Below are 15,900 nucleotides of genomic sequence, written 5' to 3'. Positions count from 1 at the left end.
AAAACTATTGACGTACCATTTCCTCCAAAAATTGTGTTTTCTATGTGTAACATATTATCCTGCCATCAAACGTGAAATACTGAAGTTAAATCACATGAGTAAGATATAAACATCATCCCTTAAGCAAACAACTAACATAAATGAATAAAATGGCACTGCAGGCATACTTGTGATAATACATTACCAATACACAACTGATTTTAATCAGAGGCATATAGTTGTTGGTTGCGCTCAAATCAGAGTGCGTTTCCTGAAACGAGCTCCTTACTTCCGAGTAATCAGCTTATTAAAAGATTGAAAGCAGCAAGTGTGATCAGATTATCATATCTTCTGCAACTCAAAAAGCCACTTTTAATCACGTTGTATATACACTGTTACACGGGATAAGAGTTATGAAAGCAGCTAATGAACAGAAGCCAGAAGAGGAGCAAAAATCACACTGCTGCCTTGCACAATAATTAGTCTTACTCTGTCGCTATGGATGAATCACTAAACGAACCTACCTATCTATTATAATGTTCTTCCACTAAAAGACGTTCAGTCTTGAACCTCTTATCCTCATTATCACTCATGATCTCTCCTAGGCCGACCATATAGCAAAGCTAGCCTCTAAAGGAGGCCTCTGACTGGGCCTCCTTTGCAGTTTAAAGTCTTTTAAAAAACATAACCAATCATAGCCTACAAGGCTTTTGTACTTAGCTCTCTTGAGTATTGCTCTCCTGGCTGGCATTCCATTATCACATCTGTCTCTCCTATATTCTTTGGAATTCAAAGCTCTCAACATTCTCTCCAGGATTCTGCAGAATCTAAGTACAACAGCTTCTATGATGTGTGGAGACTGGAGATTCCAACATTTTAGGAATCTCCCACTGAGGTCGAAGTACAAACCCAGATAGCACACTGACGTTGGCCCAACGTTGGCAAAGGTTGGAATGGCTGCAAGAGGATTCCTGGTCTTTGCCAACATCTGTAAAAGCGATGTCTATTTACCGACATTAGTCCAATGGCCGACGTTGGGCCAATTAATGCCAAAATTATATTTAGCCAACTGCAGTGCTGAAGTTGGGTCAATGGTAATGCAACATCAGTGTGTTGGCAGGGTAGCCTGTTGACCTCACATCTCAGACAGGTTTGTTGGTCACTTTTATTTTACTGCCTCTCCTTCACTCAAGCTCACATCTACTCTCTGATCTCTGACCCTCATCAGCTCTTTCAGAATGCACATGTACTTCTAGTGACCTCCTCGTTGAACAATAAAAATCCAGGCTTTCTGCCCAACTCAACTCCTTTGTTTTCTATTTTTTTTTCCTGTTTGTGGAACTGTCTTTTGGAGGCTGGTCAATTGCAATTTCCATCTGGCTCTTCAAGTAAGCAAGCAAGCAGTGCACCACCATCTCATGTCACCCCCCATCCTTACCCACAATCGTTTTATCCCCCCCCCCCCACCATTAACCTTACCTAAGTAGAACAACCCTCTTATATGACGTGTACCATGTTACTTTCCATCCTGTCCCTCCTTTTTAATGTTTTTTTTTTTAATTTCCATGCTTGTGTCCAACAGTTGCCCCACTGTTAATGCAGTGCCTTTATACCCTCTATCGCCATACTCTTCCATGAGCCTAGATTTTTTATACAAAAAAAATTAATACCCTGGAGGAAACTACACATGCACCATGAAGCCAAGTACAATGTGAGCTTCTTCTCCCATGACCTCTCGTTGCCAGCCAGTGAATTGTCATTTGATATACAGCTTCCTCTCCTCAGCTGGAAGGAGTTGAGGCTTAAAGTAGAAAGTGAGATTCATGAGCTCAGGCAAGGATGTGCATGCAAATGAGGATGGTACAGGAAGGTTCCGAGGAAACTTTTGACTGTCGAGCTGCTAACCTGCACGTCTGCAATGGTATCCTGGAGGGCCTTCTCAGCTTCTCCGATCTTGAGTGGTTGAGATATCACATCTTTACGCATTTCCTGAACAAAGCAAACATTTAAGAGTATTATAAAAGGTCATTGTAAAAAATATATTTGGAGATATTCCAGGTAAAGATTATTTGCAAAGACAAAGTGCATGTGACTATGACAGTTAGGGATGGTGTGGTAAGTTGGAAAATGGGGTTCGTTGAAACATTGTAGTTTGTAAAGAAACCAAGGATGATGTCTAGATGGTGCTGCCATGCAGTAGTAGATAATGACTTTATCCTTCCAGCATATTGTTTTCAATTCAAAAGGAAAGTTGTTGTTCTAAAGAGAAAGGTATGTATGATTTCTGCAATTCTGAGTAAATATTTATCTTTGAGGAAAAGTTATTTTATCTTCATGATGTAGTTCAATAAAGGTCAGTACCTTTCATGTGTTATATACCCAGGTACTACACCACAGTATGAGGTGAAGTAAATCTTGGAACGAAAGCACTGTGTTGTGTACTGTACATAAGATTGCCACATGGCCATTGGGGGTTAGTTGGAACAGAAAGCATGGGGTTAGTTTAAACATGTAACAACTAACCCCATCTATATATATATAAAGTAGAAAGTGTGTCTGTTTGTGTGTTTGTGTGTTTGTCTGTGACCTATGCACGCGAAAAGTACTGGACTGATCCTCACCAAGCTTCACATGCTGACAGAACATGTACCCGGGAGTGTCCCGATGTAAAAAAAAAATTGTACTTCCGACTTCCGGTTTCCGAATTATGACGTCATCACCTGATTTTGTAACGTTAATTTTTCAAGTTCAGCCGATTGACATGGGGCCAACGCCATATACAATACATCTAACATATTGTTACGGGCTGGGGTCGGCCGGCTACCGACCGCTCTGACGGAGCCACAAGTCGAGTCGGCCCGACCGATCGCCCAGAATATAGATCGCCGCCCAGATAAGTCCGGGTCGACAGGTCCTTGTACAACAACCGAAATACGTCAATTGGCAGATCACGTGGGGTAGGGTCGATTGCCAATCTTCAATGTACCTACATACCCACGTGATCCAACTACCGGGGTATTCCACCCTCGACGGATCTCGTACGGAACAAACCGCCGAGGCGAGCCTGTCCCTTGCACGATTCTGAGCAGCTTAATCGCTGAGAACCATCGGTCCAAATGTCCCCCTTTTACGGCAAACCAACGGCTTTCTAACTTCCAACACACAAAATGCTCAGTCAATGAAAGAATCGACGCGACGAGCTGAAAACATTCAACAATTGGGGTATTTATTAATAATCAAGGGGAACTAGGGAAGCACGTAAGAGCAGAACTATACCGACTATACGAAATGCGATGCAAACATTTACAGCACACAAAGCACTTAACAATTTCCTACTTATTAGACGGGCCCACGGACACATGTACGCGCGCACACACACACACACACACACACACACACACACACACACACACACACACACACACACACACACACACACACACACACACACCCAAGAAATTGTGGCAGAGGCCTATAATTACGAGTTCCAGCTCAGAGGACAGGTGAGCTGAAACCCAGAACCTATCTCGAACCTCTCCACCTCGTGTGGTCTTCAAGTTGTTCGGACCCAGGCTCCAGCGAGACAGAGCTGGATCCAATCGCCGTGAGCCGCGATCCTTCCCGAGCTCCCGCGAATCCTCCCGCGCCGGTGAGACGAGGCGTCGATCCTTCCCGTCGATGCGTCGCTTCCCCGAGGAACCACCTCCAAGATGAGGCCGATGAGTCGCACCAAGCCGGGAACCAAAATGGAGAACAAAGAGCTTCACAAACCAAGAAGAAGAAGAAGCCACCACTCGCAGCTCGAGCCGAGCCACCAGCTCAACTTCCTTCCAAAACAAAGCAGCTCGAAGCAAAAAGCTCTCCCGAGCCAAGCAGAAGCCGAAGCTCACTGAACCACCAAAGCAAAAAGCCTCCAAAAAGCTTCCTCCCGAGCCAGGCCGCAGCCGAAGCTCACTGAGCCAGCCGAAGCAAAAAGCTTCCGAAGGCCTCAACCCTAACCCAAGCCAAGCAGGACCCGGAGGTCTGTTGAGCGACTACTCTCTGCCGAAGAAAAAAGCTGACTGCTCCCACTTCCCCACACAAACAAAGAGAAGATCTCTTATCCTTCTCCCGCCCTTCCCCCGCTGCCGGCATGACTCATGACTCATGCCCTCGTGTTCCATCCCCCGCTCATCCACGGGTGGGAGGGAGTTGTTGTCATCATGAGTCACGGGACGGCAGGGTTCTTCTTCCTCTTCGCAGAAGAGGGGGGAAGGACGTCTCCATTGTTCATTCCCTAACTATTAAATCGATCCGCAGCGCATCTAATCGATTTCTGAACATTTAAACAATGGAAGGTGAGCTATCTAGGGAACAAGCACTTATCGACATAGCTGACTTAAGGAACCTGAATGTTGTGTGCAATCGAATTCCCAAATTCGTAGTACTACCCCCTCCCCTTTTTACAGACTCGTCCCGAGTCGTCAAATTTTCGTGTAACCAGCATGTGTAAGTTTTCCCCTAGTATGTTCTACCTTCGGATCCCTGAGTGCGACATTTCTTTATACGTGTCGCAAAAATAAATAACCTAATGCGCTGCGTAACTAACTAAACAAACTCTCACAGACTCATTCGGACAACTTAACGAAAATTGCCGGCGCTAAAACAAACATGCAGGTGAGGTTCCACGTATTTACAATTTTCCCTCAACTTATCCATTACTTAACCATGGCCCAGGACTTGTGATCTGTGAAAGGGGAGAAGGTAAAAGTCATTTCAAAGTTCATTGATGCAGGGGAATGGATGGAGATGGTCGCAAAACACAAATGAGCATGATGGATGCACGGGCTGCCTGCAGGGCAGTCCTTGCAAAACTGGATGGTCCTGGCGCAAATGGTGATGGATGGACACAGGGGCAAACGCAAACAAGGGCAGCAGGCATGTGGTCATGGCAGAGGCAGGCAAACGAGGCATGGCAAGGCAAGCCCATGCAGAACAGGCGGCTGCAGCACAAAAGGCCGGTAGGCGAAGCTGGCAGGCCTCTGGTGTGGTTCCATCAGGTCTGAAGGGAGTGCGGTGGTGCCGACCGCTCTGAAGGCGGGCTCGGACCGAGCCTACTGTCTCCCCGCACTCTATCGCCTTTGCCTGTCTGTCCATACCGACTCCCTTAATTTGCCACAAAACACAACAACATTTAGCCCCTCTTTATTTTTATTATTTTTATTTCCCTTTTGTAATTGTCTCCCGAACCCCTTTTATCGTCCTTGTCCAGCTAACTTATCTCGTCAACCTCGCCTACTCCCAACCCCTACGTTCCCTCTCTGGAGGGGAATAGGGAGAGACTTGCATCCTGTCTCGAGGCCCAACGAAGCCTCAGAATGGCCTCCTCAGAGTTTAGCGATCTACCAAGGTGAGTCCAGCGGCCTACAACGAGCGAAGGGATGGATGGTGCGAAGGGGTACATCTCCTAACTATCCTGGCATTCATTAACCTGAAACTACCCCGAGGCTCTTCAAAAACGTCTCACACTTTAAAACCATCGGTTCTAAAAACCATGATTCCCGTCGCCTGTGTTGGTGTCCATTATAAATTTGGGCCTTGCCCTCAAATTTTCATTCGTGCACTCGCACAATTACCTGGCTGGGCAGCATGGCTCAACTGGCAGGAACTCCCCCTCTGCCGAACTCTAACCATAGCACACCCAGGCCCGCAGGCTGCCTCCGAGCCGAGCTGCTCCCTACAACACGGGAGGTTTCCCTCTCTGGCATTGCCCCCCTCCAATGCCCACGTGGCGTGTTGATGCCCCGGGTACCTTTCCGAGGGTCGCCCGTGCCCACCACACTGCCCCAGTGGCATTCTGGCGCTACGGGTCCCATTTCCGCAACACTAACCCGGCCCCTCTTGGGCCCTTGGCCTACTCTGGCCGACTAGTCTGGTGCCCGGGGTGCCCACTAAACAAAACTCACCTTTCCACAGCCACCCTCCCAGCCAGTTATTGAACTCCTGCACCCCTCCAAACGGGTTTCGTGCCTTCTCGCGACACCAACAAAACGACCTGCTTTTAATAAATTTGAATAACCCACTAGCTAACATTAATCTGACCCCGGGGTCCCTTGGGTGGGAATCACTCCTCCCCCCCAACCAGTCATCGCACCATGCATACCACATTCGCTCCTCTTACACACTTGGGCCCACTGTCCCACACTCATTCCTCACACACTTTCCATTTCACAACTCACACCAACACTCTATCCTGCCATCCTTCCTAATTAAATCCCCTGACTAACTCGTGCTCCCTCGTCATCCCTTAAAACTCATGCATGTTCCGTTTACTCTACGTAGCTAATCAATGTCCCCTCTACACATTTCCATGTCTGTCCATGTCTCCAAAAATCCAAAAATTCCCATTTCCTAAATCTGAACTAAAATCCCTCTAACTAATCCATTCCACGGGCTCCATGAGGAACAACCAACCCATGTCCCCATGAAGCCGGTCTAACTATCGCTAACCCATCCCCCTAACTAGTACTTCCTGTGCCCCCTATCTGGGGGGTCTTCCACCCCCTGCCTGGGGCTCGTGTCCACTCGAAGTGGCGAGGCTTGCTTTTTTTTTCCTTGCACACACCAGCGCAGCAATTCGTAACCTGCCCGTGACGTCATGGCAGCTGTTCGTGCACCTCGTCAGCTTGGACGGTAACATCCGGCAGGGATTCCCCTCCTGCCGGACACCAACCATGCAGCCACGACGTCACCCTGAGCATTCAAAACAAGCCTCGCGTTTCGAGGGGTCCCCCACCTGAACACATGTGCTCTGCTCGTCGGAGCTTTACAATAACGCTCGGGTGGAGAACCCATCCGGTCCAAATTCACAATCCAGCCGACCTTCTGTCCATCTGCGGGGTCGGCTCGAATCCACCGCGGCGTTTCCGGACCGGATTTCACACGCGCAGGCGCGCACGCGGCGGCCTCGTGCAAAGCACAGCACGGACCCCGCGCTCGCTGCTGTGCAAACCCGGAACAGTCCCCAAAATAGCTACGGCCGTTACTTGGCCTATGTCCCTCGTAAGGCACATTCTTTGTTACACTCTCACGCGCACATTCTCACGTGCCCTGACGCTCACACACTCCACCATGGCACTCGGACACGCGGTTGTGCCCTCTCACATACCAACCGCCATTTCTCTTTCATACCATGACCTCACACACACAGTTTCTTTCACACACGGCGCTTCTCCCTTAAACACCTTTTCACTCAAGCATCGTGCTTCTTCCATACACGGGGTTTCACTCACACACAGGGAATCGCTTACACACGCCATAACACTTACACACGGGGTTTCACTCACACAATGCATGCTTTCCAGCACGCATTTCCCCACACACCGGGAAGACCACGCTGGGGATTTGCGCTACCTCAAGCGCTCCCGGGGTCTCCAAACCCCCCAAGCTCCGCGTGCACCCATTCACAGCACTCGCCCCCTCTACCTCGCAAGGCTCGACCGGACTCTCCTCGCTGCGATCCGCCTCAAGGGGGCACAGTGTCTCCCTCCGTTCCTGAAGGAGGTTATCCTGCCGCTCGCACCGGGTCACGACACATTCCGCCAGCTCACCTCCATTGTCCTCCACTACCCCTACCTGTGTGTGCTCGTCAATTACCTGTAGTTTCTCCTCTATTTGTTGTATCTCCGTCACCTCGTTTATTATTTCCGTTTTCTCCATTATTATCTACCTCGTCTCTACGTGTCTCGTACACGTCTCAGTCACCGCATTTAATTTTTCCCTCTCTGCCAACATCACTTTTTCCGTCACCTGCACGAGTCTCGCCCAACGCATATCCCAAATTATTTTGTCCTCCACCGCGGGGCCGACACAATCCAGACTCCCCCTCAGCTCGCTCGCTCCAGCACGTGGCGCCGCCATTTTGTGCTCCACCGTCCGCGCTTCGTCGTGAGCAATCACCATTATGCCAGTCTGCATGCCTTGCCCCACGCTCTGCATTTCGCCTCGCTGGGTTCGCATATCATCATTCATGCCGACCCTCATCGCATCCAAATTGCTGTTTATATCATGCGCATTCGTTTTCATGCTTTGCGCATTTGCGTCCATCTTTTGCATCATTTGTCTCATAATTTCTATTATTTCTTTCATCTCATCCATACTCTGCTGCGCAGTCTGTTGCCCTGGGTGCCGCCACTGCCAATGTTTAGTGAGAGGGTTGACATCATAAAACCAACCAGATGAACGGCTTTGACGCCTCTCCCAACCTTCTGATACGGGTTTCTCCTGCATAACGGGAGTGTCCTGCATGGTGATTCCGCCCTGAGCCTCTGGTTCCATTAACTCCACATCCACCTCACTACCCACCTGGCTCAACTTGCCTTGGCTGAACATTTTGCGTGCTGGGAATAAAATTTATAACGCTCGTAATTTGGGGACACGGGGGGTTTGCTCCGTATACCCCTGATCTGACTCTGTGAATTTTGCTACGGAGGCGGAGGGGTTCGTATCCCACTTCTGACACCAAATGTTACGGCACCGAGTGTCGGCCGGCGACCGTCCGCTCTGACGGAGCCGCAAGTCAAGTCGGCCCGACCGATCGCCCGGAATATACATCGCCGCCCGGATAAGTCCGGGTCGACGGACGGGTCCTTGTTCAAGAACTGAAATACGCCAATCGGCAGATCACGTGGGGTAGGGTCGATTGCCAATCCTCAATGTACCTAAATACCCACGTGATCCAACTTCCGGGGTATTCCACCCTTGACGGATCTCGTACGGAACAAACCGCCGAGGCAAGCCTGTCCCATGCGCGATTCCGAGCGGCTTTTTCGCCGAGAACCATTGGTCCAAATGTCCCCCTTTTATGGCAAACCAACGGCTTTCTAACTTCCAACACACAAAATGCTCAGTCAATGAAAGAATCGAGGCGACGAGCTGAAAACATTTAACAATTGGGGTACTCGGGAAGCACGTAAGAGCAGAACTATACCGACAATACGAAATGCAATACAAAGAGGTACAGCACACGAAGCACTTAACAATTTCCTACTTATTAGACGGGCCCATGGACACACGTACGCACACACACACACACCCAAGAAATTGTGGCAGAGGCCTTTAATATCGAGCTCCAGCTCGGAGGACAAGTGAGCTGAAACCCAGAACCTATCTTGAACCTCTCCACCTCGTGTGGTCTTCAAGTTGTTCGGACCCGGGCTCCAGCGAGAGCGAGCCGGATCCAATCGCCATGAGCCGCGATCCTTCCCGAGCTCCCGCGAATCTTCCCACGCTTCTCAACACGTGCTGGTGAGACGAGGCACCGATCCTTCCCGTCGATGCATCGTCGAAGAAGAAGCCACCACTCGCAGCTCGAGCCGAGCGACCAGCTCAACTTCCTTCCAAAACAAAGCAGCTCGAAGCAAAAAGCTCCCCCGAGCCAAGCAGAAGCCGAAGCTCACTGAACCACCAAAGCAAAAAGCCTCCAAAAACCTTCCTCCCGAGCCAGGCCACAGCCGAAGCTCACTGAGCCAGCCGAAGCAAAAAGCTTCCGAAGGCTTCAACCCTAACCCAAGCCAAACAGGACCCGAAGGTCTGCTGAACGACTACTCTCTGCCGAAGCAAAAAGCTTACTACTCAACTCCCGAACATGAACAAAGAAAAGATCTCCTCTTATCCTTCTCCCGCCCTTCCCCTGCTTCTGGCATGACTCATGACTCATGCCCTCGTGCTCCATCCCCTGCTCATCCACGGGTGGGAGGGAGTTGTTGACTTCATGAGTCACGGAACGGCAGGGTTCTTCTTGCTCTTCGCAGATGAGGGGGAGGGATGTCTCCATTGTTCGTTCCTTAACTATTAAATCGATCCGCAGCGAATTTAATCTATTTCTGAACATTTAAACAATGGAAGGTGAGCTATCTAGGGAACAAGCACTTATCGACATAGCTGACTAAAGGAACCTGAATGTTGTGTGCAATCGAATTCCCAAATTCATAACAATATGATTTTAAGTTTTTGTTTGTCTGTTTGTTTGTTTGTCTGCACGCGCTAATCTCCTGAAAGGTGAAAGATAGGAGCTAACCACTGAAACAAAAATGTCTGGATAGGCCCCAGGAAGATTATAGGCTATGTGGCAAGGCCCCTCGGCCAGGGGGGGGGGGGGGGAAGGGGGGTGTGTTTCCCCCTCACCAATCCCCTTAGCCTATGACTGCCATGGCCCAATAGGGAACGGATACTGTGCTCGCGTCAGACATATGTATAGAAGATTAAATTCATTCAAAAAGAACCCGGGCAGCGCCAGGTGCATTCACCTAGTGTCCTATCTTTTGCCCTGTGTGCTTAATATCTTTGTCGTTTTTTTTCTTTTTTCAGGAATCAAAATGCACAATTACAAACGAAAAACAGACCGTGGAAAAACTCCTCCAGATGTCATGGAGAGTGCTGTTTGGGAGGTCCTCATCGTGAAAAGGATCTGATATTTTAGCTGACACATATTTATCAGAGGATAATAAATTATTTTACGGTTTTAAGGCTAAACCATAAATTCAGCCACCCTAATGATGATTTTTCATTTGACAAGTTGAAGTTAATATATATTTTTGTATCTTTTTCATCACTAAACATGGCTATACTTGTTTTTGCATCCGAGAATGATGGGGACGTGAAAGCAGCCATCTCTTTTACATTTGGGCAGTAGATGTTAATTTCAAGTTATCTTGCGAAGACGTAGGCCAATGTGTGCCACACCATTGTGAAAATTATTTCTTGGGATTCTCAGGACATTTGACTATACTGTACCTGCAGTGGGTGTGAGAGCTGGAGTGTGAATATGACACAGGCATGATGAGGCAAAATGTGTTTTCTGTGTGACTAAATTTAACATGTGTTTAAATAATTAAACTCGTGTTAAATGTGTAATGATGTCAACACAGTGAAATATTACTCTGACTATTGGCCCCATTGAGAAAAAAAAATAAAGAAGGAAAAACTAATTATTTTCACTTGCATACCTTCCACAACTTTCGTACCAAGTTTCATCAGTGTATGTCACTCACTTCCAGGTGGAGAAAAATAGACATTATTATGGACTATGAAGTACTGTACCAAATATTCTTATATTTTTACCGTGACTTCATGATCTTTAGATATGCAGATCTAACACAAATTGGAAGCTTAATTTTTTTCATACAATCGTCACTCCAAGCTCATGGCCCAGAAAGGAACATAACAGGAAATAACTAGAAGGGCACTCCATTCCATCCATTGGGACCATACTCTGTTCAGAGCGTTGGTGCTGTGGTGTAGCCTGCGGGCATGCAGGGCGGGGCATGATGATGGGAGGAGGGGTCGTCGTGGTCATCGGGTCTGCAAGGGATATAAGGTGTGCGCGCCGCCTGAGGCGTTGTAGTGATGCTGTAGTCGCCCGGCTTGTGCGTGTGCTGAATACGTAATAAAGGGGAATGCGGGCAAAGTACGCCCGCGCTCGCGCTTGTGCAACACAGCCCGGCTCGACTGTTCCCCCGCTCGTGTCTGCCTGCTAAGCATCTTCTATCCAGTACACCACAGTTGGCTGACGAGGATCTTCAGATCGGCGTGTGCAGGGCGGCAAATAACCCGTGCGGTTCCAGGCTACGGAGCCAAGGGTCTCGCCAGCACGAGCATGGCAGAAGGTCGGGGCACGGCACACGGGCGCGTACCCATTTTCGGGGGAGATGAATTCGAGTTGTTTTCTGAACAGTTGGGTTGCTACTTCCGTGCGAATGATGTAGATGATGAAGAGAAACGCAAGGCGATCTTGCTCGCCTCGCTATCAACGGAGCACTACCGGCTGCTGAGTGATTTGGTGGCTCCAAATAAGCCCAGTGATGACGGACTATCGTTTCAGGACATCGTGGCGAAAATGAAGACCCACTTGGCGCCAGAGAAGTCGTTGCATCTCGCGCGGTTCCAGTTCGATCACCTCGCTAAGGGTGGCGAGGAGCGCGTTGCAGACTTCGTAGCACGGGTGAAGCATTCGGCTGTGCCTTGCAAGTTCACGACAGAGGAGCGTCCGGCACGGCTCAGAGATCGTTTTATTTCTGGTCTGCGAGACGCAAAGATGGTAGCAGCCATCCTGCGGTTGACCGACATCACAGTCGACTCGGCGGTCGGGACTGCTTCGTCTGTCGAGCAGACACTCACGGATGTCCGCACCATCGCTGGCCAGGACGTAATGAGTAGCTCCAGCTGGGGCATGTCGGCTGATCCCGAGGTCCACGCGGTGACCGCGCAGGTGCCGCAGGTCGCGCAGCCCGGAGTCCGCGCGATGACTCAAGTGCCGCAGGTCGCACGCGCGTCTGGCGGTGCGGGACGAGGGCGCGCACCGCAGCACGGTCGCACCGGGAGCGAAGTGGATTTCCAGGGGTGCTGGGGGTGTGGGGGTCCACACCTGCGACGAATGTGCCCGTATAAGAACACCGTGTGTTTGCATTGTCACAAGGTGGGACATTTGAAGCGTGTGTGTCAGATGGCGGGGGCCTCCGTTGGGGTCTTGGATGACGAGGTGCGGGAGGACCCCAGTGACCTGGAGATCGGCCTGCAGCCGGGGCATGGCGATGCTGGCGGGCCGGAGCAGGAGATGCAACCACGGTTGAGTCTGTTTTCCGTTGGTTCGGAGATGACGACGCCGTTCACGGTGGAGGTCGAAGTGAATGGCGAGCCGACCGTGTTTTGCGTGGACACCGGGGCTGCGGTGTCGGTCATGGGTGAGCAGGCGGCTCGTGGTCTTCGCGGTGTTCGCCTGGTCAAGACGGCCTTGTCGCTGTACACGTACACCGGTGAAGCGATTGCACCGCTTGCGAGGGCCGACGTCTCTGTGCGCTACCGAGGTCGACGCGCCCGGCTCTCGGTGTTCGTGGTGCGAGGGGAGGGGCCCGCCCTTTTGGGTCTGGCTGGCGCACCTCGGGCTGGATCTCCGGTTCGTACCTCCAGGTGTGCCGGTGCTCTCTTCGATGCCTTCGTCGAGTACCGAGGGCGAGGTTCTGGCGGCGGGAGCCGCGTCGATGCAACGGGAGCGGCCGTTCGTTGCTGCCTGCGGCGGTGATGTACGGTTCGGGAGCGGCGAGAGCCGTATCAGCTCTCGCGATGAGTTCCCGCGCTTCGGCAGCGTTCGTGAGGCAATGCGCGCCGGTGTTGTTCGGGCAGCTTCAACAGGTTGCGGTGAGCCCGTGGCGTTAAAGGAAGTCGCGAGTCACAACATCGAGTCGACAACCAAGAGACGGACTCGTGATGTGGGTTGTGGGTTGCTGTTCATTGCATATTTGTTTTTCCTTGCTCTAGTGATGCAGTTTAACGTTGTTGAAATAAATGCCAGCAGTTCCCGTGTGAGAGTGGGTTTGGTGGAGATCAATCGATGGGATTTGTATTATGATCAATGTGATGTGGTGGCTTTGGGAGCGGTGGTGGCGAATAAAAAGGTTGGGTTGGCCTTCCATTGCCCCGGGCCGCGGGTAGTTGCTTTGTCATGTGCGGGGATTTGGTCGAAAGAACGCGCTGTATGGAAAAATGAGTTTGCAATGGTTCAAATGATGTTCGTAGTGATTTATAACGAGCCTATGGTTGAAGTGTGGTTTAAATGGAATTGCTACCGTCTAACTGCGTGTGGGTCTCGGAGATCGACTCGGAGCCAGGACTGGTGCGCTGGTCGGCGTTACCCCCACCTCTGGTTGCGGGCGCAGCTCTCTGTGTTCGCTCAAGGCCGTTTAGACGGGCGTTGGCATCTCAACTGATTGTGGTGCATGGGTTGTTATGGAGCATTGGGTGCGTCCAGCCAGCAGCGCTGTTCAGCGCCCCCATCCAAGGTCAATCGAGTCTGGCGCTGGTGCCACGGCTTCCAGACAGCGGGCTTCCGGCCTCGGAATGTTTATCTGCGTCAGGTCTGCCTGGGGGAAGTGGGCCGGAAGCGTTTGATGGTGCCGGGGGAGGTTTGCTCGGGAGATCGCCGCGGCCTCGCCGAGGGCCATGTCAGCATGAGCCGCCTGGGGGCGTTTCCGCTGTGTAGGGCTGCTGTGCTTTTCGCCTTGCTGCTTCATATCGGTAACGCGGCCAGAGTTTGGGAGGTGCTGTGTGCACCTCCGTCTTCGGAACCTGGCCGTGGCAGCTCCATTAGCTCGCTTTCACGCATTATATGATGTGATGTGCTGTTATACTTCGCTGTTTTCATTTTTTGTGCCTTGTCTACTATTATACCGTAGTCATTCGTGCTGTTTATGCTTATTATGATGGTGATCATTTAATAATCGTAGTTTTAGGAGGGAGGAGTGTGGTGTAGCCTGCGGGCATGCAGGGCGGGGCATGATGATGGGAGGAGGGGTCGTCGTGGTCATCGGGTCTGCAAGGGATATAAGGTGTGCGCGCTGCCTGAGGCGTTGTAGTGATGCTGTAGTCGCCCGGCTTGTGCGTGTGCTGAATACGTAATAAAGGGAGCCGCGGGCAAAGTACGCCCGCGCTCGCGCTTGTGCAACACAGCCCGGCTCGACTGTTCCCCCGCTCGTGTCTACCTGCTAAGCATCTTCTATCCAGTACACCACAGGTGCTGCTTAAAGGTCCCATGACACTCAAAAGTTTCTGGTTATTTATATATTAACTTGACCTTTCTCGTGAAGAAATCACCAATGTTTCTTTTTTTAAATCAACAATGGGATAATTAGACCAATATTTCAAACATTTGTAGTGCTTTTCACAACTTGCTATGCCCCGCCCCTCAAAAAAGTTGAGTTCAGCAAACTGCAGGTCACGTGACCGTTGACGTCATCTCCAGAACGCGACTCACTCAGAGTGGATTGATTAGACGTCGCACGCCGTATAAAGTACATACAAATGCACTGTGCACATGTGTTTGCTATCTCACTGATCGTCTTAATTCCTGTGATTGTTTCGCGGAAAAGAAATTCTGCTTCTGAGCCGTGTATGCACAACAATCACGAGGCAATTATTTATCCCTTTACTACCTTGTTGTAGTCGTGTACAAATCTAATACATGTATGCACAATAAAGGGCTATACCATGTCCACAAAATATAAAATGTGACTGTTGAACCTTTGCATTAAAAAGTAAACTTACAGGGACATACAAGTGAAATACTAAAGATTAATATTGCATCATTTCAAGGCGCAAGGAGATAATTTTAAAATCAAACAATGTGAAAAACCTGCACCCACATTTTGCAGCTTATTGAATTGTTTGTTGAAACCAGCCTGCTGGGATAGGTACGATTCCACATACATGCAAGCCAGGTATGGCTGCACTCGACATACATGGGTTTATTCTAAAGTGAAGGTACTGCTTCCATCGGCTTGCTATTCATTAACATTTAGCCAAAATGCTGTAATAAATGAACAGGTAAAAATATGTTGGCACAACTATGAAAGACAAATTTACCTATTACACGGCCTCATGGCCTCAGGACTCCTACGCATTGACTTATACATTGTGTGCATGCAAATACAAGTTACTTGTCAAATCTAGAGTCTAGACTAGTCTGAAAAATCCGTCGTCCGTCCGACTAGTACGATAAATCTGATATGCTGTCGCTTTCTTTTATTATTCTCTTTTCTTCATTGTTTTCTACTGGCGCTACATGACGACAGTAGGAATAAAATAAATAAAAATGCAACAGAACGTCAGATTTATCGGACTACTCTCGACAATTGTGTCACAAGGTGTGTTCTGCACACAAGTTTTCATCGTATCCGGACAGCGAGATTGCTTCGTTTTATGCGCGGAGAGATCTAGCCGATGACATGGGCTGCCTTGCTTGCGATTTATTCGCCGCGGAGCAACATGTCTACTGCACTGCGCTGGTCACATCACCTCACTAAAATATTTCTGATATCGAGCAGTATGCAAGTCGAATTTACATTATTGAATTACGAATAGGATTTTGTCTAACCAGTTGTTATTGCCAAG

The 15,900-nt window shown here is 49.7% G+C and overlaps 1 protein-coding gene and 1 long non-coding RNA gene across 9 annotated transcripts in view; one reads left to right on the top strand and one right to left on the bottom strand.

Moving 5' to 3' along the window:
- Window positions 1-10,446, top strand: part of LOC147012072 (uncharacterized) — a 99,155-nt gene extending 88,709 nt beyond the window's left edge. The window contains exon 3 of one of the 2 annotated variants that reach the window (XR_015051987.1): window positions 10,327-10,446. This is a non-coding gene — a long non-coding RNA (uncharacterized LOC147012072). The remainder of the gene's footprint in view (window positions 1-10,326) is intronic. The other variant, XR_015051986.1, reaches the window with a different exon arrangement.
- IFT38 (intraflagellar transport 38) overlaps window positions 1-15,900 on the bottom strand; it is a 119,598-nt gene that overhangs the window by 68,802 nt on the left and 34,896 nt on the right. For all 7 annotated transcript variants that reach the window (XM_085858252.1, XM_085858254.1, XM_085858255.1 and 4 more), the window contains one exon: window positions 1,885-1,968. In XM_085858252.1, the coding sequence (XP_085714378.1) occupies window positions 1,885-1,968 (84 nt within the window). The remainder of the gene's footprint in view (window positions 1-1,884; window positions 1,969-15,900) is intronic.

The sequence above is a fragment of the Eptatretus burgeri genome, chromosome 15 (assembly GCF_056783735.1).
Source record: "Eptatretus burgeri isolate ZD-2024b chromosome 15, Ebu_testis_v1, whole genome shotgun sequence".
Taxonomy (NCBI): Eukaryota; Metazoa; Chordata; class Myxini; order Myxiniformes; family Myxinidae; genus Eptatretus; species Eptatretus burgeri.
The sequence above is the reverse complement of the archived record's forward strand: the minus strand, read 5'-3'. Positions and strand labels throughout refer to the sequence as shown.